The sequence below is a fragment of the Henckelia pumila genome, chromosome 3 (assembly GCF_033568475.1).
Source record: "Henckelia pumila isolate YLH828 chromosome 3, ASM3356847v2, whole genome shotgun sequence".
NCBI lineage: Eukaryota > Viridiplantae > Streptophyta > Magnoliopsida > Lamiales > Gesneriaceae > Henckelia > Henckelia pumila.
In genome coordinates, this window is record NC_133122.1 from 48,789,646 (window position 1) to 48,814,023 (window position 24,378).

The 24,378-nt window shown below is 35.0% G+C and overlaps 2 protein-coding genes across 6 annotated transcripts; both read left to right on the top strand.

Annotated features, from left to right (window-relative positions):
* Positions 1-999: 999 nt before the first annotated feature.
* On the top strand, positions 1,000-5,596 carry LOC140890849 (uncharacterized). The gene is made up of 5 exons (XM_073298966.1): positions 1,000-1,735; positions 1,813-2,394; positions 3,670-4,209; positions 4,400-4,688; positions 5,183-5,596. Exons 1-5 carry the CDS (start codon positions 1,100-1,102, stop codon positions 5,221-5,223), a joined length of 2,088 nt encoding a protein of 695 aa, XP_073155067.1. The 5' UTR covers positions 1,000-1,099; the 3' UTR covers positions 5,224-5,596.
* Positions 5,597-6,499: 903 nt separating this feature from the next.
* On the top strand, positions 6,500-21,922 carry LOC140893519 (inositol hexakisphosphate and diphosphoinositol-pentakisphosphate kinase VIP2-like). Of its 5 annotated transcripts, none has more exons than XM_073302603.1 (32): positions 6,500-6,669; positions 7,086-7,230; positions 7,394-7,453; positions 7,655-7,701; positions 7,818-7,901; positions 8,425-8,488; positions 9,003-9,156; positions 9,802-9,872; positions 10,832-10,936; positions 11,438-11,530; positions 11,789-11,863; positions 12,317-12,402; positions 12,969-13,175; positions 13,253-13,352; positions 13,453-13,523; positions 14,831-14,912; positions 15,672-15,827; positions 15,995-16,037; positions 16,353-16,435; positions 16,638-16,700; positions 16,776-16,850; positions 17,775-17,897; positions 18,079-18,320; positions 18,402-18,446; positions 18,805-18,871; positions 19,040-19,111; positions 19,444-19,697; positions 19,863-19,920; positions 20,329-20,496; positions 20,652-20,726; positions 21,117-21,376; positions 21,471-21,922. In XM_073302603.1, the coding sequence occupies exons 2-32, from the start codon at positions 7,165-7,167 to the stop codon at positions 21,523-21,525; spliced, it is 3,204 nt and encodes a 1,067-aa protein (XP_073158704.1). In that variant the 5' UTR covers positions 6,500-6,669; positions 7,086-7,164; the 3' UTR covers positions 21,526-21,922. The 5 variants fall into 5 exon arrangements, with proteins under 5 accessions (XP_073158704.1, XP_073158705.1, XP_073158707.1 ...); XM_073302604.1 differs by having other exon boundaries at positions 21,476-21,922; XM_073302606.1 differs by lacking the exons at positions 6,500-6,669; positions 7,086-7,230 and having other exon boundaries at positions 7,436-7,453; positions 7,818-8,210.
* The last annotated feature ends 2,456 nt before the right edge of the window (positions 21,923-24,378 follow it).

A 24,378-nucleotide genomic window follows, 5' to 3' on the forward strand; every position in this document is an offset into this window, starting at 1 on the left:
TACACGAATTGTTACATATCGATCTCTTAAGAGTGCAACTCGTTTTGTTTTTTCGGATATTTTATCCTCGAGAGACTACGTTCTTGCAAAATTATACAATTTAACTTCAGTATTATATGATGCGATGATATAAGTGACTAATGCTAAAGTTTTAAACCGAAAACCTAGACTAACTTTTATACAAGTTGGTTGATCATGATTCACATTATTCGCATTGTTTGGAACTTTTTTTTTTTTTTGATATGAACACATATCAATGGTAAATAACATTGTTTGAAACTTTTGTTGAATATACGGCGGGATATGTTTTAATGCCAAGATAAATGATTTTTGTGAACAAGAATCTTTTCAACTTATACCCAAATTATCCTTCCAATATCCTACTATGAAATTTTTTTTACCAACTTCATGTTCTCTTAATTTGATAATTGGACCACCTGCTATGACATTGGTGAAACAAAATGATTAGTTTAAAACAAAGATTAACGTTAATACAAAGAGTGTGGAAGAGTTTTAATTATTTTCTCACTTAAAATCCACTCAATCATAGATTTGGCTGATCCAGTGAGTTTGCTAAAGAAAAACATACAAAAATAGGGGTTAGTACTATACTACATTGAAAGTATTTTTCCCCCTATTTCAATACCATTAGATTACGTGAGACCCATATATTTTTATAAAAATTTACATATGTATCGATGATCAATAATTATTATTTGATCACATCATAAGAAAAAAAATACTTTAAGTTTAGCATATAATAAACGCATATCACATGCAATGAAATGATCTAGTCTTAGATTACCTCGTCTTTTCATTGAATTGGCATCCAAACGTGTCTAAAGATCATTATTATTAACAAAACCTGTATTCAACCAACTTGCATAAAAATTATTCCAATTTTCCCCGTCAATGCCAAAGCACATAGAAACTTCCAAGTCAACTCCTGCGTTAATCCCCTTTACATTATCACATCACATTATAAAAAAAAAAGGTCCGATTATTATTAAAAAAATCATTACACAAGTCGTGCAAGAAATATAATCCAAGCAGAACAAAACAACCATAGTCTTTTCTGAAGAAGAGATCCAAGAAGATCATGGAGTTCTTTAACAAAGCCAAAGCAGTGCGACTCAAGAGTCATCTGGACAAATACTTAGCCGCCGACGATGACGAGCAGACAATCCGGCAGACACGCAACGGATCTTCGAGAAAGGCTCGATGGATGGTGGAGTTGGTGGACCGGAACCCACACGTGATCCGGCTCAAGAGCTGCCATGGGAAGTACCTCACCGCTTCCGACGAGGCGTATCTTCTGGGGATGACTGGGAAGAAGGTGCTGCAAACTGTTCCGGAGAAGAAGATTAACGATGCGTCGATCGAGTGGGAGCCCATAAAAGATGGGTACCGAGTCAAATTGAGGACTGTTGGGGGGAAGTACTTGAGAGCTAATGGGGCTACGCCGCCGTGGAGGAACTCCATCACGCATGATATCCCGTACAGGACCGCCACGCAGGATTGGGTTTTGTGGGATGTTGATGCGGTGGATATATCTGTGCTGGATGGTGAGTACTTGTCGAGTAATGCTTCCAGCTTTTCTTCTGAATATGACTGCCGGAGCTCCGATTCGCCGCTGTGTAATGGGTCTGAGAGGCCGCCGCGGCCGGATATTGGTTCTCAGATGCGGTGGCCGTCGGTGGTGTCGGAGAAATCTTCTCACAGAAGCGGAAGACAGGTATATATACTTGCCAAGATTCTACCTTTGTTTATATATATGCCCTGTTTCACTTTTTTTTTTCAACTCTTTTGCAGGAGGGAATGGAGTTCTTCAAGAAAGCGAAAGCAGTGAGATTGCAAAGCCATCTGGGGAAATACTTGGTAGCTGACGAAGATGAACAGAGTGTCCGTCAAAGCCGTAACGGCTCCTCCCACAGGGCGCGTTGGGCTGTGGAATTCGTGGACGGAAAACGTGACAGAATCCGGCTGAAGAGCTGCCACGGACTGTATCTCACGGCGGCGGAGGCGCCGTTCCTCCTCGGTATGACGGGGAAGAAGGTCACGCAAACCTTGCCGGGAAATACGACGGACGCGTCGATCGAGTGGGAGCCGGTGAAGGAAGGGCTGAACGTGAAGCTCATGACCAGTGAAGGGAAGTTCTTGAGAGGGAACGGCGGCGCTCCGCCGTGGAGGAATTCCGTGACGCACGATGTGCCGCAGCGGACGGCGACACAGAGTTGGGTGCTGTGGGGAGTCGATGTTGTGGATATCACTTTATCGGATTCGGATACGGGTTCGCCCGGATTTTCCCCGGCTTCCAGCTTTTCCTCGCTGGCGGAGGATTTTTCGGGTTCGCCGGATACCGGGTCCCCGCAGGTGACCCGGAGAGAGCCACAGGTATTTATTATTCTTCTTCATTTTCACCATCAAACTCCATCTCTTCATTTTTTTTTAAATTGCATTTTTACAGTCAAAATTCTTTTATTTTATTTTTTAATACATAATCTAGCTAAAAATTCTTTCCTTCATATATTGCCAGATTATATGTCCATTAAAGTGTTTTTTAAAATAAATGTTTTGTCTTAGTTTGTCTTTGTATTTTTTTTAAAGAGATGTCACCATTGAAAAAAATATATTTGACCCGTCGTTTTTGAAAAAATATATTCTTGATGTGGAGTAAAATTGAACAAAATATATTCGCAACAAATTTTTTTAAAAAAATGTAAAAAAACACTCGAGAAATTACACATTGAATTTTTAAAGTTCATTAGAACAAAATGTTGTTACAATTAAACCAAAAGACAAAAAGTTAAAATATAAGATATTGTGTATATATATTTTTTAAAAAAATGTTATATAAATTTTGAAACTAATAAAAACTAAACTATCCCCTAGGCCCCTACTGAACTAGGGTTTTGGGTACAGATATAATTGAGTTTGGTGGTGAAGAATGACCAATATATTAAGGTTAAATAAATGTACTGTAGTAGTTTTGTAGTAATTTTTATTTTTTTAAAATCAAACCTTTTCCCCAAATCTTTCACAAAATGCATAGATTCCTCATTTGAATATCCATCTATTCTATTCATAGGATAACAATAATTAAATTAAACAAGAAAAATAGATGAGCTGTTTCTTTCATATTTAAAGCATAGGGCCCATTATTAAGCCTCTAGAGTAATAATTCTACTTCGCCTTAATATAGTTCCATTTGAAAAAGTCATATGGCTCAACGTATCTAGCCAAATCTTACGCTCGAAAACTCCAGATTCAATTATAACAATTATTTTTTTCGATTAGAAAAACAAATATTTGAAAATATTATAATATCACATGTAAATATATTATTATGCATTTTTAAAATGTAAGACATAAAAATTCTCAAAATTGGTACCTTTTTTTTTTACTAAATTTTTTTAAATTTTATTTTAATAAATGCAGCTGTTTCCATAAAGTCAGACAAATGAAACGTTAAATTCAATAATACAACGGTTACGTGCTTCCTCAAATAAAATCTATCACCAAAATGGGATCGCATATCTTTCACTAAATTCGTTCCCTCGTTAATCTACAGTGCCGGTAAAAATCTCAGCTTTTCCCAGCATTTATCGCGTGATTTAGAGTAGATCATTTGATCTAATCTTTGCGTTTTTTTTTTTTGTTAATCCGTAGGTTTCTGGTATGGAATTTTTCAAGAAAGCCAAATCCGTCAGACTGAAGAGCCACCACGACAAATACCTCACAGCGGAAAGCGATGAAGAAACCGTGGTTCAAGATCGTTCGGGATCATCGAAGAATGCCAAATGGAGCGTGGAATTCGTGGAAGGTGTGGAGAATGTCATACGATTGAAGAGCTGTTTCGGGAAATACCTTACATCCTCCGACGATCAGTTTCTTCTGGGAGTGACGGGTCAAAAAGTTGTCCAATCCCTGCCCAGGAAATTGGATTCCAAGATCGAATGGGAGCCCATTCGAGATGGGATGCAGGTGAAGCTTAAAACGAGATATGGCAATTTCTTACGGGCCAACGGAGGGTTGCCGCCGTGGAGAAATTCGATTACTCACGATATACCTCACAGACACCATGATTGGATTTTGTGGGTTGTTGATGTTATTGAAATCCGACCTGATTCGCCGCCCAAAGTTTCGAGATCTGATTTGTTGGAGGAGGATATTAGCTCTTCTTTTCAGCTGAGGCTCCCAAGTAACGAGGTTTGTTCTGATATCTCTGATTATATATTTTCCTTGTGATAATGTGTTCCTTTATATCAATCTTCTAAATGGAAAGTGTCCCACTTTGAATGATGTATGAAAAAGGAAAGCTTTTGTAAACACGACATGTTTGAGTAAATGCTTCAGAAAATGTTATGGTAACATTACGCTTTGTGCTGTTAATGCTCAGTCTATCGGTTCAGTGGAAGATTCAACCAGGAAAAGTGAAGGACGTCTTATATATTACTATGTATGTGATGATGATGGGAATGTAAATGAGGCCATCGAAGGGCCATCTTTTCAATTTAAAGGGCATGGATTGCCGGAATTAACGCAGAAACTGGAAGAAGAAACAGGGATAGAGAATATAATCGTTTGTTCGCGTAATCGCATCAATGGAAAGCTTTATCCCCTTCGGTTGGCTTTACCTCCGAATAATGCAACTATGCACGTTGTGGTAGTTCCATCTACATCCAGAGGTTCGTATACGTCAAGCTATTTGACATTGCATTTCTCAATTCTTATCTACACACACATGATATATACACTTCATTGTTGCCTGAGATCATCAGGATTCGTTGCCAACTAGGGATAGGGTGGGATGGGGTGAGGACGAGTGTGAATGACACTCCTAATGGTTGCTTTATTCGAATGGAAATGCTGTTTGCGTTAATATTAATTGAAGCTTTAGTTGACAAGAAAATCAAACTTTAATCACAGGCTTTAATCATGAAAACAATTTTCTCATAATTGTGAGTTTGAACCCCACAAGTCAGTCTCCACAAAGTTCAAAATCCTGGATTGCGATCTTCCATGTGTGATGGCTTCCACCGTATGTATATCTAGATTAGCAAGTTTGTTTCTTTACGTATCTTATCTCCATTTTCTTGAAAAAGAATTTGCACGCATACGCGGCGTGTTCGACTTCCTGCACATTCCAAGAAGACTGATGTTTCCCCCCTTATCTATGCAGTGGCCAGTGATTTCATGCCCTCCCTCCCCACTCCTGCATGACATGCATTTCCTATCCACGATCGGTATTCTCTTGGTTTGGAGGAAAGTTTTATGTTTCTTGGATGATGAAGCCAAAACTGAAGTATTCTGAAGAGTGTTTATTACTTCAATTTTTTTGATTATTTGATGATTCATTGAACTCTATGTACTGATATCCGCAAAAAGCAGTGATGGTTGAGTGATTTTGTGCTGGGAATTGTCAAATGTATACAGGAATATTCGTTTCTTGACTTTTTTTTTTTTTTTTTTTTTAATATTTTGCACTAAACAAATCTTATAGTTGGTATTCAGGGTGATAATGGCACAAAAGTGTACAAACGCATGTATGACTTGTTGAGTTTCATACTTGATATATATTTTAATTATTACATCACCCACCTGATTATTTTCTTTATATCGATATACGATGCTAATCACGACATTGTTGAAATACCCGACTTGGTGAGTTTATAGGTTTTATACATTTATTTGGGTTAAAAAAATATTGAATTTCATATCTTTTAACTCGAGATGTTACAAAGCATCGCTCATTCACCATGTGAATGGTGATATTTAACATCCTCTTACATCATGAGTTTGACTCTGATTTTACAGCAAAATTAAAAAATAATTATGTAACCGTTATCTTTCAATTTATCTGAGTCCACGTCATGATTAATTTATTAAACTAAAAGCTATATTACGACACGATCTAACAATGGACAACTAGTTAAATTGCATTTATTTCAGAGGGAAGTGTAGGTTGATTATGACGGTGACGCACATTCTTCACTTATTGTCACACCATTTGCTACAACTTATTAATAAAGAAACATATCTAATAATTATATATTTATTTATGGTCTCTGGTTGCATTTTTTAAATACCCTTTTCTCTAATTGTATGTAGGCTTCTTATCAACTCTGTTCATTTCATAATAAAAACAATTTTTTTAATATAAAAAATATAATTAATCAAAACAAGAGATTTAATGGTTTTGTCTATACTATTCCATTAAAAAAATATAATTAATCAAAACAAGAGATTTAATGGTTTTGTCTATACTACCCCATTCGGGCACTGCTCGAATAGGAATCTCCTCCTCTAATATCGCTCCAATTCGAATATCTCACTTGAATTTTTATTTTATTTTTGTAATAAAATAAAATAATAAAGGGGTCCGATGTATATCCCACACTGACTAATCTTACCTTTCCACGCCCCGCTTTTGAACGTTAAAAAAAGCCGACACTTTTTGTATATATTTTGTATATTCCAACAAAAGCCACCTATTTTCTCCGCCATGTCTTACTATAGGAAATAAAAGGAAACTCTAGACGAAATCATTTTCTTTATATTTGCTGTCCCACGATATCAGGCGATTGACCACTGGAAAATCTTCAGGAAACGTCCATTATTGTAACTTTGTTTGTTTCAACCGTTTCGTGAGAAAATCTTGAATTCTCGGTGAGGAACTTGTGCTTGCAAATGTTTGTTTTTATAGAAATTACTCAAATCGGTGCATGTTTTGATCAGTGCTCAAGAAATTTGAGAGAAAGGTTTGAACTTTGAAGGACAAGATATGGGTTTGGTCCACTTTTTTTTTCTACAACATTTGTTTAGTATCTGTCACTGTCTTATTCTTTACATGTATCTATGTATATATATACATATGTGTGTATGAATGTGTGTGTATTGTTGATATGTTAGCATAGATCGGTGAATGAACTTCAAGAAACGTTCTTTTTTTTGGTAAAATGCTTTTGACTCCATTTGCTGTGGCCCCTTGTATTTATTTCAATACTTGGTATGTATATAATTATAATAATAATAATAATTAATAAATATCGGTTCACTGGTGTTCTTTCTGGATTAATCAACAGTGTTGGATAAATCAACGAAAGGAGTTGAAGGAAGAGCAATTGGGCTTACTTAAGTTTTCTCGTGTCTAGTATCCTAACAATGGAGTGGGAGAAGGATGATATTCAGGAGAAAATAACTATAGGAGTTTGTGTTATGGAGAAGAAGGTACTGTGGATCCAATATTATATTGTTTTTGTCTTTACGTTCCTCTTCTCGGACCATGCATCATCAGTAATATTCTCGGTCAACTGTATTGATCAGTGCTGATTTTCTCGATTTTTTTCTTCACATAACGCCTTTTTTTACCATGTTAATGTTTTGTTTCTAGGCTTTTTCTGCCCCTATGATGCAAATATTAGAAAGATTGAAGGGATTTGGAGAATTCAAGGTAATAGTAACTCGGGGGTCTGCTTTAATGAATTATGCCAATGAAAATAATTCGTGATAAGGAAATTTGTGTTTGGGATCGCTTGTTGATTCACATTGTTATCATATTATTTGATTGAGTTGGTGGTAAGTATTAGCCTTTTAAAATCTCTTCATGGTTCTAATTTGTTTAATGAAAACTAATCATTTTCCGACCATGTAGATTGTGTATTTTGGTGACAAGGTTATTGTTGAAGATCCTATTGAGAGGTAGATCTTAAGATTGAGATCATTATTTATTTTGTTTCTTTTGCTTATTTTCTATTTATTGATTTTTTCTTCTCCTGAAAGAAATTGGTTACCATTACCGATCTTAATATTTGCAGCTGGCCTATATGTGATTGCTTGATAGGCTTCTATTCGACTGGGTATCCCCTGGAGAGGGCAGAAGCATATGCAGCATTACGAAAGTAAAATTCAATTCTAGATAGAAGTTTAATTAACACGATCTCATCCTTATCGTCATTCTAATTCATATCATGGAAGACATGTTTGTTTATTAGTGAAATATTAAATAATGCATGCTTAAGGTACAAGATGTCCTGTTGAAAATATTGTGGAGTTGCCATCCTTTTGTGTTGGCTTTGATGCTCCCTTCATCATTTATGAGGAAATTAGAATGGAGTGGTGGATGGAAGGAAAGTGAAATCTGTTGAGGAATCTTTGATGTTGTTTGTAGAAGCCTGAAATTTTGTCATCTAAGACTAATTCAAAACCGCGTGAGCCTGAAATTTGGTCGTTATAAACTCCGACTTCAAAGATTAACTTGTCTCATCTTCCACATGATCACTAAATACTGATAGTGATGTTGCTGTCTGTTGGGGCAGGTGTAGTTCAAACTTCAACTTCAACAAGTTCCTTTATTATCGACCATATCCACAAATTTTGGAAATGGTGTATGAGCAATCACTAATGCTAATTTGTCATTTTTAGGCCTTTCTCTGTAAATGAATTGGGGTCGCAACACCTTCTTCACGATCGGAGGAAAGTGTATGAGGTCTGCATCTTTCTGTCCATCTTTAATACAAAAAAGGTTTCTTTCTCATGTTTCGTTGAACTGTGGGTTGTCTATCAAAAGAGTAACTGAATATACAACATTCAATTAAAAAAAATATGCAACATTCAATTTGATTTAATAGTTTGCATAGCATTTTTCTTAATTTATATATGTTTTATCCCATGAGCACACCGGTTTTGGATTCATGGAACCAAAAGGATTGGAGCCTTTACAACTTATCCCCAAAATTTTCTTTTAGCCTATGCCTGACTTTGGCTGTTTGGCATATTGCTAAATCTATCATCTTTACCTGATTTTCTCATCCATTAATCTTCCTTCCTAACCATCTTACTTTGCAGTTGTCTCACTTGATAAGATTTTAATTTATATATGTCATACTATTAGCATTTTGTTTTGTACATATTCACTTCCTCTAAAGAAAAGAATCTCACTTTTCTCATCCATTTCAACTTTTTTGGGTGGGGGTGGTGGGGTTAATCTCATGCCTATTCAGCGGCTTGAAATGTATGGGATACCTGTTCCAAGATATGCCTTAGTTAACAGGGAATATCCTTATCAAGAGCTGGATTATTTTGTCGAAGAGGAAGATTTTGTTGAGGTCCACGGGAATAGATTCTGGAAGCCTTTTGTAGAGAAGCCTGTTGAAGGTAATATTGCTTGGATATCTTAGTGCATGTAAACAGCAATCTTCAAGCATAATGTGGAATTTAATGAAGTAGGCAATATGTCTGCAGTGTGTTGTATTCTCCTAATATTGTGTTGTATTCTCCTACTTTCCCTTTTCTGAAACTCAGACTATGGTTGCATTTAACATTTTGCGCTTTTAGGCAGAAGCTGCCTCTATTACTTTTCTTACTAACATGTCGAGACTGCCATGTATTTATTTTATTATAAATTCATCATAAAATTAATATATACATTTTTGTTGTGGATATTACACGCACCTCAATAATATATAATCAGTCGTTTTTTTAATCTTCCATTATATTTTACTCCACCATAACGACGTCGAATCATTGTTTTTTTTCCAAATTCCCTGGTTTTTATTCTCTTCGAATTCATCAAATCGGCCAACCGATAGTTTTGTGATGGTACGACAGATGCTGGGTCAACAGAATATTTTTATGAATTCCTTCTAAGAAACAATGATTTCCCAATGAATCTGTTTGAACCTTGCACTTTCTTCATTTTCCTTTAGTCCGTTAGCATAGTAGCCTTTGTCACGGTTTTGAGTGCCAACAAGCTAATTTATGATGTTCCTGATTTGTTTTGCTCTATCACACTTAATCAAGGTGACAATCACAGTGTAATGATATATTATCCGAGCTCAGCTGGTGGAGGAATGAAAGCACTGTTTCGGAAGGTAGATTGTGATAAATTTATTGTGTCTTATTTGAATTTATTGTGTGGTGGTTGCAGTAGTCAGTTGATTTCCATTCGCTGTGTTGACGAGGTTGAGATCCTGCAGTTCCTGCTCAATCTTTTAATCAGCTTGAAATATTTGGTGGTAGAATAGTCTCCTAGTCCTTGACGAATCTCACCCAGTTTCGGAGTCAAATTAAAAACCTAATTGGTTGTCTGGGACAGAATAAATCTGACTCACATTGTCCCACAATTCTTGTGCAACAGATCACATGTAAGTTGGAGCTTGTATCCTCCTCCACGTAATTGACTGGCAATGTCACAATCATGGAGTTTTCAGCTTCCCAAGTAGCGCATAACACCATTTAGGCTCTTGAATGAAGTTATTTGTTATCACCATTTAGGCTGCTGCTGGTGATTTTGATAGAATGATAAATGTAGTCGGACGTTTTCACCAGAATTGCATGGGCAGTGGTTGGAATGGTTTTCCGATGTAACTTCAAACCATGGAGATGGTTTTGGGCCTGCTGTATATTAGGATTTAGACGCATATTTTTTGTTCCAACCAACATAGGACGTATGAGGGTATATGTGTCTTGTATTACGCGAATGTGTAGAAGTAATCCGATAGAAATTTTGATAGCTGTCTACTTTCCTATTTACAGCATTTACAGAAAGTTCTCTTGTAAGAGAGAAATTACAACTGAAAATGAGACTAATTTAAAGATAAATATTCGATAGCTTTCTCCTTTGCTTTATACAGAATTTACTGCCTACGTTTACCCTAGAAAATAATTCTAAAATATCTCTAGGATCATGACTTAATCAAGGCCTAAATGGCTGGACTTCTAGCATGTTTCAACCTTAATGTTTATGTAGTATTGTTGCTTTATTTTCTTGCATTCTAACTATTCTTGTACTATATCTACGCTATAAAATCTTATTTTCATTTTATTGTAGGTTGGTAACCGCTCGAGTGAATTTCATCCAGAGGTCAGAAGAGTGAGACGTGAAGGGTCTTACATATATGAGGAATTTCTCCCCACCGGAGGAACAGATGTGAAGGTTTTTTTTCCCTTGCTTGTATTTGTTATGGATCCTTATAAACCATTTACATTGAATGATGACCCACTGAAGTTATTGTATATATTCTTGATCTAAAAACCTTTCTGGATATGCATGCCACTTGTCTGCTAATTCAGAAAATATTTCGTAGTTTGATTATCATCTTTTCATATATCTCAACTTCTTGGCATGTTTTGGAGGAATGAGCGGTTTTATCTCTATCTAGTAGTGGTTTTATCTGTTTTCTGGGAATTCGGGATGAAGTATTGTCCATCAAGCTAGTCTTTTCTGACTTAAAATGATTCTTTGCTTTGAGAATGATTCCATCTGAATCTTTTTACCTTTCAGCACCCAAATTTTTATTCTTGTCCTGTGACAACGGTACCCAGTCTACCAAGTAGTTCTTTTATATACTTGGTGTGTTAACTTGGTGATAATTGTGCATGAATATTTCCTTATATTTTTAGTTAAAAGCAATTTCAACTTCTTTTTGTATCTTAGGTGTACACGGTGGGCCCTGAATATGCGCATGCCGAGGCAAGAAAGTCTCCAGTGGTTGATGGTGTTGTTATGAGAAATCCTGATGGTAAAGAAGTGAGTTGTTTCGCTACGCATGCATTAAGAACTTTGATATTGGTAGCATATTTACTTACACCTCCTGTCCTTTACCCCCTACATTCTTGGTGACCAATGGCAAAACAAAAGGGATTGCCAATCAACATTGGACGTTGCTCTTGTCTGTTAATTCCCAAATTCCCTAAGCACATGAAATGAGTTTAATGCAACTCCAGTCAAGTTACTGCTGCTAGAATTTTCTTTATTCTCTATCTTCCATTCGGACTCTCTTTGTAGGTCAGATATCCCGTTTTACTTACTCCCGCTGAGAAACAAATAGCAAGAGACGTCTGCATCGCATTTAGGCAAGCGGTAAGTCTGTCTGGCGCTTCAAATATGCATTCTAAGTTGAAATATGAAATGTTCGCTGATTTTGAGAAATTTGTTTTACGCTATTTGAAAATCATAATTCACAGTCGTCTTCCTTTCCAATAATTTATTGTCAGTTTTTCAGCGATAAATATCTCTATCTTTTACTAGTTCTCGAGTTTGCTTTGCCTTGATCCATTTTTTTTGTGCCTTTGGACGATCATTCAAACTTCCTGACATGTGAAGCCTTTAAAAATATGAAGAATGTTTCACATACTATAATTCATTGCATGCATATATTCTAAGTGACTGTTATTTGTTAACTACTAATCGAGTTGTGCTTTCTTTTTTCCATGTACCCTTTGGTGGTTGTTCACCATAATTATTTGTCCTGGAGCTTTTTCTTCAATATGTCTGATGAAATTTTGATGAAATAATGTGCTGATCTTATTTTAGGTTTGTGGCTTTGATCTTTTGCGATGCGAAGGGCGTTCTTATGTTTGCGATGTTAATGGATGGAGCTTCGTTAAGAACTCCTACAAGTACTATCTTCTAACTGCTATTTTTCCACATTTGGATAGTGATTCGTTTTTAATGAAGAATGGTGGATGGATTTTAATGAGGTGTTATTTGGGAAAAAGTCCATTCCTGTTGTAACACACACACACACACACACACACACACACACACACACACACATAGAGAGAGATATATGTTTGTGTGTGTGTGTGTAGTCTATTATTTTATTTTTAACTGTCATGTCTGTATGTGTGTGCTTGAGTGGGTGCAATCAATTATTTTAGTTAAAACTGTGGAAATGGGAAAATTTTGTTAGAAGTCACTTCATCACTTAGACCAGCGAGCTGAATTTGAGGTCCATGAATTTTCACTTGCACTTTTGAGTTTACTTGTAAAGGAGTTATATGGGACATTGAATTGGCCATGATTTGAATGATGAGCACAACTGAAATATGAACCTCTGTGAAAGATGAGAAGTGTCTCTCTCTGTCAATATTCCAATAATTCTTTTTATATCCCATTGTATTATTTTCTTCTTTATGTTTTTTGTTTGGGTCTGTGATGTTTATTATAGTTTAAATTAAAACAGATACTATGATGACGCTACTTGTGTGTTGAGGAAGATAATTCTTGATGCAAAAGCCCCACACCTTTCTACAACAATTCCTCCAATTCTACCATGGATGGTCCATCAACCAGTTCACCCATCTGAAGGACTACCGCGTCATGGGAGTGGGATAATTGGCAACTTTGGGCAATCTGAAGAGCTACGATGTGTGATAGCAATCATTCGTCAGTAAGGCATAATTCACATTACTTTCTCCGGGTAATGTTGTACTTTAGGCCTCCCTTAAGAAATTATTGTTTACATAGTGGCGACAGAACTCCGAAGCAGAAAGTGAAGCTGAAAGTTACTGAGGAAAAACTTCTAAATCTAATGTTAAAATATAGTGGTGGAAGACCTAGAGCGGAGGTATTTCTTATTACTTCTGAGTCCACATTTTTTTTATTTCATGCTTGGCAACAATATACCGATGTGTTTAACCTTTTCCCCTACTTGTCACCTTCTATAGACAAAGATGAAAAGTGCTGTTCAATTACAAGATCTTTTAGATGCCACGCGAGCTTTGGTACCTCGTGCTAGGTATGGAAATATTTTATTCATTATTCGTTTAAGTTTCCCAAACTTTTGTATCGACTGGTGTGTACTAGTCATCCTTAACCTGCATTTTTATTGAAGTTTATATATATTTTCATGGAGAAAAAAATTTAAAGGTTGTTTGTGATTTATTGATTATTGCAAGCTGTTTCTAAAAAAAATCAAAAAAAAGTCGCAAGCTATTATGCAACTTGGTCTGGTTCCTAAACAATAATTTTGACCTTACCTTTTTATGCCATATTAAATAATAGAGCGTATGCTTCAATAGAGAAGCTGTCTGACAAAAAAGAATTTTAAAAATCACTTTAAAAAAACAAAAAAAACAATTTGATGTTTGGATATGGAAATTGTTCTGAAACATGCTTTAAAAAATAGCACGTTTCCATTTGTAAGAATGTGCATCACGAAAGATATAATCATTGTAGGATGGCACATTCTAGAATTCTTGTGGGGCCTTTTCATCTTCGAATTTTTAACATTACCCTTTTCAGGAATAGATTGCCCTTTTAACATTACCCTATTCTTAAAAGAGGCTCGAGTTTCTAGATTTTTGGTAGTTCCTTCTTGAGTTGACCTCTGGTCCACCTGCCCTTTGCAATTATCTTTATTTTTACTATTAATCTTTTTCAGTTTCCTATCCAAAAAAATAATTTAAAAAAATTAAAAATTCTTAAAAGAGGCGTCACGACTCTGAAAGAATACTTTTCTTTTGGTAAAATGGGACCTGTTCTTGGATGTAAAACTTCTCAATTTTCCGTCTTTTCATTAATGGTGGGTAACAGCAACTGGAGCCAGCTGCACAACTCTCTGAAAGAACACTTTTCTTTTGATAAATGGGACCTGTTCTTGTACTTAAAACTACTTAATTTTCCGTCCTTTCATTAATCACAAAACTCTGAAAGAATATGTTTCTTTTGGTAAAATGGGACCTGTTCTTGGACTTAAAATTTCTTAATTTTCTGTCCTTTCATTAATAGTGGATAACAGCATCTGGAGCCGGCTTCACGCATATCATGCCATCCTCTCTATAGTGATAACCAGCAAAACTAAATCTTGATTCCACAGGCAATGCTCACTCTTCAAATTCGAAATTTTTTTTCCCTTGTTCTCCTCGAAAATAATGTCAAAGACAATTCAATGAATAATCTTCTCTTTTCTTCGTTATCATAATACTTGCCAGTTTTATCAACCCCTTTTTTTCTTATCCATGGTTGAACACAGAAGATGGGTAGCTTTTTGTTATTGAATTTACTTCCTGTGAACTCTGAACTTACAAACTGATTATCATCCAGAACCGGTAGAGAAAGTGATAGTGAAGCAGAGGACATTGAGCATGCAGAAAAACTACGCCAAGTGAAAGCAGTGCTTGAGGAGGTCCATTTAATTTGTTTGTTGCTGAGTTAATGACATTCTTCATTCATGGCGCCTGATTAACTGAATATAATTTTTTTTGGTATTTACCCATTCTTGCAGACAAAAACAAAACTTCTGGATCTTTTATTTTGTTCAACTCGTGAAATTTCATTGGGAATTTTTTAATAGCTGGACAACAATGAGTATCATGATATATCAACTTTTTTTTTGCGCTCTTTGTAGGTGAAAGCAACAGCTTTATGTTGTGTTTACTCTATAGTTTTGGTTTCACTGGAAGACCACTAGACATTTTTTTTAATAAAAAAAGGTTTATTTAAATCATTGAGAGTTTCCGAAAATTTTGACTTTAAGTCTTACTGCTTGCTGAGTCTGAAAACACCGGACATAGCCATTAATCCAGCAGGATGAGGTTTGGTGAATATATTTGGAGGTCTCTGAACTAATTAATATTCAATACCTTAAATGTGCCGCCTTCAGATTCAAGTCCAGATTCATGGCTTGTGTGGAATCCTAACTATGTCTATTAGATGTTGAATATAGTTGGATGGTTCACTTTTTTTTTTTTTTTTATCAAATATCCACATCAATTACCATTGAGGAACAATGGGTTACAATTGAAATTTTAATATCTTGTTATCTTTCGCCAAGTACTAGTTGTCATGAATCTTGGCCAATTTATATTGCTTGTATTCCCTGGATTTGATGCTCAGTAAACTTTGTTAGATGTGACAATAATCATCATCATTGTTTCATGTTCAGGGAGGGCACTTTTCTGGCATTTATAGGAAGGTTCAACTCAAGCCATTAAAGTGGGAGAAAGTTACAAAAAGTAATGGTGAAGTGGAAGAACGGCCTACCGAAGCCCTGATGGTTCTAAAATATGGTGGTGTTCTCACTCATGCTGGAAGGAAACAGGTGGAATTTTTTTTTTATTATGGGAGCTATCCAAATTTTTGTTTTTTTTACAAGATTAATGTAACCCAGATTTTCATTATTTCGAGGACATACACGTGCTTTACATGATAAGTTTATGTTGTCCAGTACTTTTCCTCTTGAACAATGTTCGATAATCTTCTTTACAGGCTGATGAATTGGGCAGATACTTTCGGAACAATATGTATCCTGGTTAGTTGTTAGATGTCCAACTCTCCAGTTGCATAATTGGCTGCCTAGTTTTGAATTTTGTTTTAAGTTCACTACTTTCATGCTTTTGTGTATATCATGTCTCTCCTTGAATTTATAGTCTTTTCAAAAGTGGCCACTCTATTTTATTTAATACATTAATGATACGTGTTCAAAATACATTCATTTGTTCTTCCTTTGATGAAATGACTTGCTCTTGAATGGGATCCAGGTCTAGTCTTTTTATGACATCGGCAACGATTTCTCCGATGTTGCCATGTCGTTTGTACTTTACTTAATAGTTGCCACACATTCCAGGTGAAGGTACTGGCTTACTCCGTCTTCATAGCACATATCGTCACGACTTAAAGATTTATAGCTCAGATGAGGGTCGTGTGCAGGTTAGTCCACCACATAGAACTATGAATGCATTTCCGAGTTCTAAATTTTATGCTCTCCAAACTTCATTTATTTGAATTTATTTGGATTATACTATTTAATTGTTCCAAGTATCATTCTCCCTTCGTCAGATATCGCTCGGTCATGCTTTGTATGCCACCTAATTCTTGATTGTTACTGCTCTTGTGTATATATTGTTGGCAGATGTCAGCAGCTGCGTTTGCTAAAGGACTTCTTGATTTAGAAGGACCATTAACGCCTATCTTGGTCGGTATCCTTGTATCTAATGTGACTGTTTGTGATTATAAGTTTAGTCACACTGGTTTTTTCCTGTATGTAAAGGTTTCACTTGTAAGCAAGGATTCATCAATGTTGGATGGACTTGAAAATGCAAGTATTGAGATGGATGAAGCTAAGGTTTGTCTTTTGCCTCTATGCTTGTTTTTTCACTGTGTTGGATCTTTTTGGTTATGCCTAAGAAAGAAACAGTTCCAACTCAAGGACACATCTTACACAAAATACATAATTGCCACGGCAGTCTCAGACTCGGTCATGAGCTTCTTGCTGGCTTGAGAAACATTTATGACATTGCTGGCTTGCGAAACAAATAAATTACTAAAACATTTGTCAGCTGCATACATCAAATTAACAAAGCAGGATATCTGTATTTTTCTTATTCTTAAGTAAGGGTTGGGCACCACAGATCCCATTATGGGTGAAGAGAAATACGAGTTTTTTGGCCTATTATGTTGGTTTACAGGCCATCTATCTCATGACAAAAATCAACATGAGTGTTTTTTTATTCTTAGATAGAGCTTGAGAAAAAATGGATTTGTAGCTATTATATTTAGATCCCGCCTGTCTGATATGTAAAAAAATGAAGATCCCTTACGCTTACTATTTTGAATTATTATTGTTCAAATAAAAACCATTGCTGTCCCACCTCCCATAAAATGGATATTCTGAGAAAAGTGATTTCTAATAGCAATGGATAATACAGTTGCAGCTTGAATTTCTGGTTGATTGAAGTTCTGCTTCCATTGCCTCTTTAAGTTTTGGAATAAACCTTTCTAAAATTTGAAAAAGGTTTCTTGTTGACTTCTTTTTTCATCAGCTATGTTCTTGTTCTTTTTTGGCAAGATAGGTTATATGAGTTAATTACTTCTGGAACAAATGCCAAACCTTATGCTAAGGAAAAAAAACAGAAGATTACGTTGGTTTGCTTTTAGATTTAGTTTATCCAAGTCTATGAGTAGAATTTGTCAAAAATTGAATAATAATTCTTATGGCTTGAAGTTCTGTTTTTCTCTTATCGGCTCTGTTCATTTTCGCTTTTCTCAGGCCAGGTTGAATGAGATTATAACGTCTGAAGCAAAAATTGTTCATGATAACTATTCAGAAGAACCTTGGATGACCGATGGGGCAGGACTTACTCCAAAAGCATCTGAACTTCTAGCCAAATTGGTAAGATGTGCAAATATTCTGTATAAGCCACTATTGGGCTATTGGCGTTCCTCCTTCCTTTACACGTTTCCTTGCAAGAATGTTGTTTAAATTTCCCTGCCTTAATAGATATCTACTGCCTGTGTTGAGGTAACTTCTTTCTTTCTATGAATGTTAATGAGATTGTTAAGATTGTATTTAGGTGAAATTGACAAAGAAGGTTACTGAACAAGTAAGGCTTCTAGCCAGTGATGAAGATGAGAAACTCGTTGAAACAAGCTTGTATAATGTGATTTGTCCATATGATCAAGCCAAGGCTCTAGGTAAGACAAATATAGATGTTGATCGTATTGCTGCAGGGTTGCCTTGTGGCAGCGAGGGATTTCTTCTCATGTATGCTCGGTGGAGGAAACTTGAAAGAGATTTGTATAATGAACGCAAAGAGTAAGTACTTCGGTAATGATTCATCAGCATTCTCACATTGCTAGTGAATTTTGACTAATAAAGAACGTGCACTATTTGCAGTCGGTTCGATATAACACAAATTCCAGATGTTTATGACTCGTGCAAGTAAGGAAATTACGATGCCTTTGAGGTGCTAGAACTTCATGAAGGTGTCATTGTTTCATGGTTAATAACGTGCCTGTTATTTTTCATTCTTTTTCTTTGGTAGGAGTAGGACATTGTTATAGAGAACTTTTATGGATTTTTATAGCAGGTTGACTGGATCTCTTAGTAGCATACTCAGACAAATAATCATTTGTAATAATATTTTGACTTTGGAGTGTAGAATTCCAATCTCAAGCACATCGTGTCTTGTAGTTTCGCTCTTCTAGATACGTTCTGTTATCCATATTGCTATTGATTTATTTGGAATTCCCTCGTCCTATATCCATGTTATGATTGCATTTTTCTATTGTGTCGACAGATATGATCTCCTGCACAATGCGCATCTAAATCTAGAAGGATTAGATGAACTGTTCAAAGTAGCTCAGGTATGAAATAAAAAAATTCCTTGACCTTAAAGGTGATTTTGTAATCTTTTTAAGCCGTCTCTCTAGTAACTTGAAAGGGTAAGAATTTTTTGTGGGGTTTGTTGGGGGAGGGTCGGGTGTCTTTGATTCTCAGTTTTCACAATTTGTGCAAGTTGACTATTTGTTCAGTTACTTGCTGATGGTGTTATTCCAAACGAATATGGAATCAATCCGAGACAAAAACTGAAGATTGGATCCAAGGTAAACCGAGTACTGTATCGGTATCTATTTCGAAATCCTTATCCCCTATCCTTGTAAATTTTCATTGAATTTACCGAAGCAGTTTTTTCAAAGAGGTTATATATTCACTGAAATGTGGAGGGAGGTTACTAGTTTGGTTTGCAATCAGGTAGATGTAGAAAAGAGGGCTGCTTTTTAAGCCTGTCGTGTTATGAAATTTCTGTCATGCAGACCTGTTTTTTGTCTGGACTCTGGAATCGCAGATAATAATATCATTCATCATAATATAATAATTTTAAGTGGGCCCAAACGTTACAAGTCCTTCCTATTAGAGTATTTTCTGTGGATTTCAGATAGCTCGTCGATTGCTTGGAAAAATTTTGATCGATCTGAGAAACACTCGTGAAGAAGCAATTGGTGTTACTGAATTGAAAAGTAATCAAGACCTGAATTCAGAAACCCCTAGAGCTGCGAAAGAAGACACAGATCATAATTTCAAGTTGCACGGTACGATGGAAAGTACGAGGAGGTCTAGTTTTAACAGTGACAGGTCCATGGATCAAGACGACGATGATGACAAAGAAACTAAATACCGTTTAGATCCGAAGTAAATATTTGGATCACATCCTTCTTTTCATACAAGCACACACTGATCTCACTTTCGTATTAGTCATGAATTATTCTTATTATTAAGTTTACTGAGGCAAACGTTAAGAGATAAAATGTCGTTAATAGAGGTGAATCTAATGTTGTTTATGCTTAACTTCTTCAGATATGCAAATGTGAGAACACCTGAACGTCATGTACGGACACGCCTGTACTTTACATCAGTGAGTATAAGCTCTTTCTGTTTTGAATATTTATTGTGCTTCCCCTATTACTCCGCTATTAGAATAATTACGATAATTATATCCAACTATTAAGGTTGATTTGAAATGGGGGGAAAAAAGAAGAAGAAGAAGAAGAAGAAGAAGAAGAAGAAATGTAAACATGTATTTAGTTATTGTTTCTTTGAAGCTTGGACAGTTACAATAGTGATTTCTTAATGTACATTTAAGAGGGTTTGCACTTTGCTATGGAACATATAAATTCGTCGTCATGTTTTTGAACTGTTAATGTTATATTTTATCTCGTAGCTAGCTTGGCATGCTAAAGATACCATGGACAAATAAATGTTCATTTAAATATTTTCTTTAATAAATCTTAGGCCTCATTTGTAGTGAATTTTGAAACGGCAGGAATCTCACATCCATTCAGTGATGAATGTTCTTCGATATTGCAATCTCGATGAATCTCTTCAAGGAGAACCCAGTCTTGTTTGTGATTCTGCTTTGGACCGCTTGTACAAGACGAAAGAGCTTGATTACATGAGTTATATTGTACTGAGGATGTTTGAGGATACGGAGGTAGGTAGTCAGTACTTGTAAATTGTTATTATTTTTTTGTATCATACATGTGATATGGTTATATTTTATGCCTTATTATTGCACTTTATTGTTTGTAGCAGTGAACCTTTTATGATATTTTCTCATGTGGCATTGGAATCTAATTCCAAATGCAGGTGGCATTAGAAGATCCCAAAAGATTCCGCATGGAGATGACTTTTAGTCGTGGCGCTGATCTGTCTCCTTTAGAGGTACTTCACAACCCTTTCTGAATACACCATGTTTGTGTTGTTGCCTTTTTGTGCTCATATGGTTAGTAGTCTTCTGTTGAAAGCAAACTCATGTTGAGTTTTGTAAAAATAGAATAGGGAACATATATTAAAACAACATATGATTTCTGCGGTTCCATGGTGAATGCATACATTCCTTGCACGATGCTCAAAGATTTGAAACTATAATAAATCCCTTCTAGTTTAAGATCAGACTTTCTTTATATTGGTGAATGTATACGCTGTAAATATTTTAGGGATTCGCTGATTACTAAATTACTATAAAATCACGTGATATTGATATCCAATCTGAAATATGTTCTTTGATTCCGAATTAGTACTATTAGCCAACTAATATTTTCATGTTTGTAGAGAAAAGATACCAAGGCATCTACATTGCACCTGGATCATACATTGCCAATAATGGGTCCCGAGAGGCTGCAAGACTTGAGATCATACTTGACACTAGAGATGATGGAGAAGATGATTCGTCCATTCGCTATGCCAGCCGAAGATTTCCCTCCACCCTCAATTCCTCATGGTTTTACAGGCTATTTCTCCAAAAGCTCCGGTGTTTTAGAACGCCTGGTCAATCTGTGGCCATTTCACAAGCATGGAAGCAATGCTGCGAAGTAAGTAGTTTCTTTGAGCTCGCATCTTCTTTCTTTCTTCCCTTTTTAATTTGCATTCACTTTTGGCCCTTAAATGCGAAAATCACTCACCCAGAAAAGCTTCGAAGCAATCCACAAAGAATCAAGCTGAAGAAATTTCCAAAAAATGACCCTGAATCAAGAAGAAGGTGGCTCTTTTGATGTCCCTCTTTCGTGCTGGAACATGGTTCGTTTAAAGGCTCAACTCGCGGGCGACTTTCCTTCAGATCCCTCCATGCGATGATAGGGTCCCATTGGCGAATATCCCGGGACATTTGAGGACGGTATGGTTGATATATCCTTTCTTTCTTCATTCATTCGTGTCTTTGAGCACCATTTATTTATATGCATGTACATGCATCTAAATGGGTTATTTAGTTATTTGTCATGTTTCTATATCTCTGTTGTAGCATTTATTTACAACGTACACAATTGTACTTTATATGGGATACAATCGCATTTCATATGTTTACAGCCGGACACCATTCTCCTGTCTCATCGTGTAAGATACATACATTTGAGTTGATTTGATTATTCGACTGTCTTTTTCTCGTTTATTACATATCTTGACATTTCTTTTGTCTGCATATTAATAAAGTAATATAATTCCCAACCGCAAAATAGTTAAGATGTTTGCTTTACATTAATACAGTGGTCTAACATGCGGTGTCTAGGACCGTTTAGGCGGTTGCCCACCGCCCTGTATAGGTGGCCGCCTAGGCGTCTAAATCTAGGCGGTGTGTGATCGTTCGTCTACTGTTTTTTAAAACATTGTTTTAATATATAATATAAAACGACAATATTGTTATATAGATAGATATACACTAAAATTTTTATAATTCAATAATTGATAAATTAATAATGTCTTTAATAAATTTTTTATCGGTCTTGAACTCTTGATTTGAGTCAATAAGCTAATTAATATTTTCGATAAATTAATAAAATATTAATTTTTCAGAAACTCTGTTACAAATATATAGTGTCAACAATATTATAAATTAATAATTTACTAAAATTACATAATAACTAGTTCAATTTAGTAAAGTGTGATTTGTTGTTTTTTCATGAGATATGATTCTATTTTAATGTTTATATAGTGAATTAGATTGTTAGTATAATCAATTTTATTTATTAGTAAAAACACCGAGTATCACTTACGTATAATCAATTTTTTATATATTAATTCATGATGCAAATATTGGTGCACAATAGATTTTTTTGTGATTAAATTTATATTAGCTAAAAACACGCAATTTTATTTAAACAATGAATTAGTAATTTATCGATTAATTAATACTTCTCTAAAATAATAAAATTTTATTATCTCAACATCATTATTATTCTCTCAAAAAAAAAACAACATTATTATTTATAGAAGTTCTACGATGTGCTGAACAAATTTCAATAACATCGTAGTATATTATAGTAATCTTTTCTTTACATCCTTATATATATTTAAATATATTTTGCTCATTAAATTTTTATCTTTTTACAAAAAAGAATTTAGGATCAAGAAGTACGTACATTATTCACCAAAAAATGGCTTCATTAGGTCATGATGCATTATATAATATATATATAATATAATCTAATGTACAATAAATTCACGAACTTTCTACCCACTCCACTTACATTTAATTAATAATATAGGATCAGCGTGGAAGTCATTTTGGTTTGTCTAATTAATAAAAAAAATACTAATTCGTTGTGCAAAGTTCAATTATAAAGTGACTTCTTATTAATGAGCACGGCATTATAAATATATATATGGAATCCTTCCTCCCGAATAAATAACAATGGGGAACTTTATACAATGACATCACTGACTTTTAACTTGAGGTTAGTGTTGTTATTTATTGATTTTCACACAATCACACACTAGAATATAAAGTTTTAGGGGGAAAAATGAACATTTTTACTTAAAATATGGTATTTGGTTACTCTAAAAAAAATTGGTATTTGATTTCTGTAGTCGTCCATAAAACCTGTATCCTAAGGCGCAAGGGATGTGAATGTTGTTATATGTGTATATATATATATATAATTTTGATCTTTCGTATCTTGTGCAGGATTTTCGTAAATGATCACTAAAATTCGTCAGTGAGTTTTAGTATTTTTTTTTTTTTGTGCACCACTAAAATTCACTGGTGGGTTTTAGTGATCGCTCACGAAAATCCTGCCTTCTAGGACGCAGGTAATCAAAATTATATATATACATGTGTGTATTATATGTATATGTATATATAGAGAAGGAATTAAAAAACCTTAAAATATAAGTACCACCAAAACACATATAAGAACAAAATGAATGACAAAACACATTTTGATCGACGAATTTAGGCGTTGTGATGATGATATTGATGGACTTGGATTCTAATAAAAGCAAGCTTGATGAGTCACAACTTCACAACGTAGAATATGACTAAAAGATGGTGTCTTTTCACAATTTCCGTCGACTTTCTTGACCTTAATTATTAATAATTTTTTTTGTGTGACGGATGCATTGTTTCGGCTCATATTTACTGTGAACTATAATTCTTTTTTTACAAAAAAAATAACATATATATGATATGTTATGGATCAGATCGGTTTGGGAATATATCTCACTTAATTTGTTTATAAAACGATGATATAATAATTTTTGTGATTATTAATTGTGCCACAAGATTTCCATTTCAATTTTTTTTATTGCTTTATTCACAATTATTGAACAAGAAAATCGTGAATTGTTGCAGCACATACGCGTTTGAGTGCATGATTAATGATTTTTAAAAATGTTTGATATGTGGAAATATTGGTTATGCACTACTCTTGATTTAGAAAATGCCACGCGTAAAATACGAATTTGTTAGGGTGGATCTTTGCTGGCTTCAAGATTTGGGCAAATATTTTATATTTTCAACTGAATCGTTTATTTTATTCAAAAAAAAATCAAAAAATACTTTAAACGAATGATTCGAATCCATATTTTAATTTTAATTTTT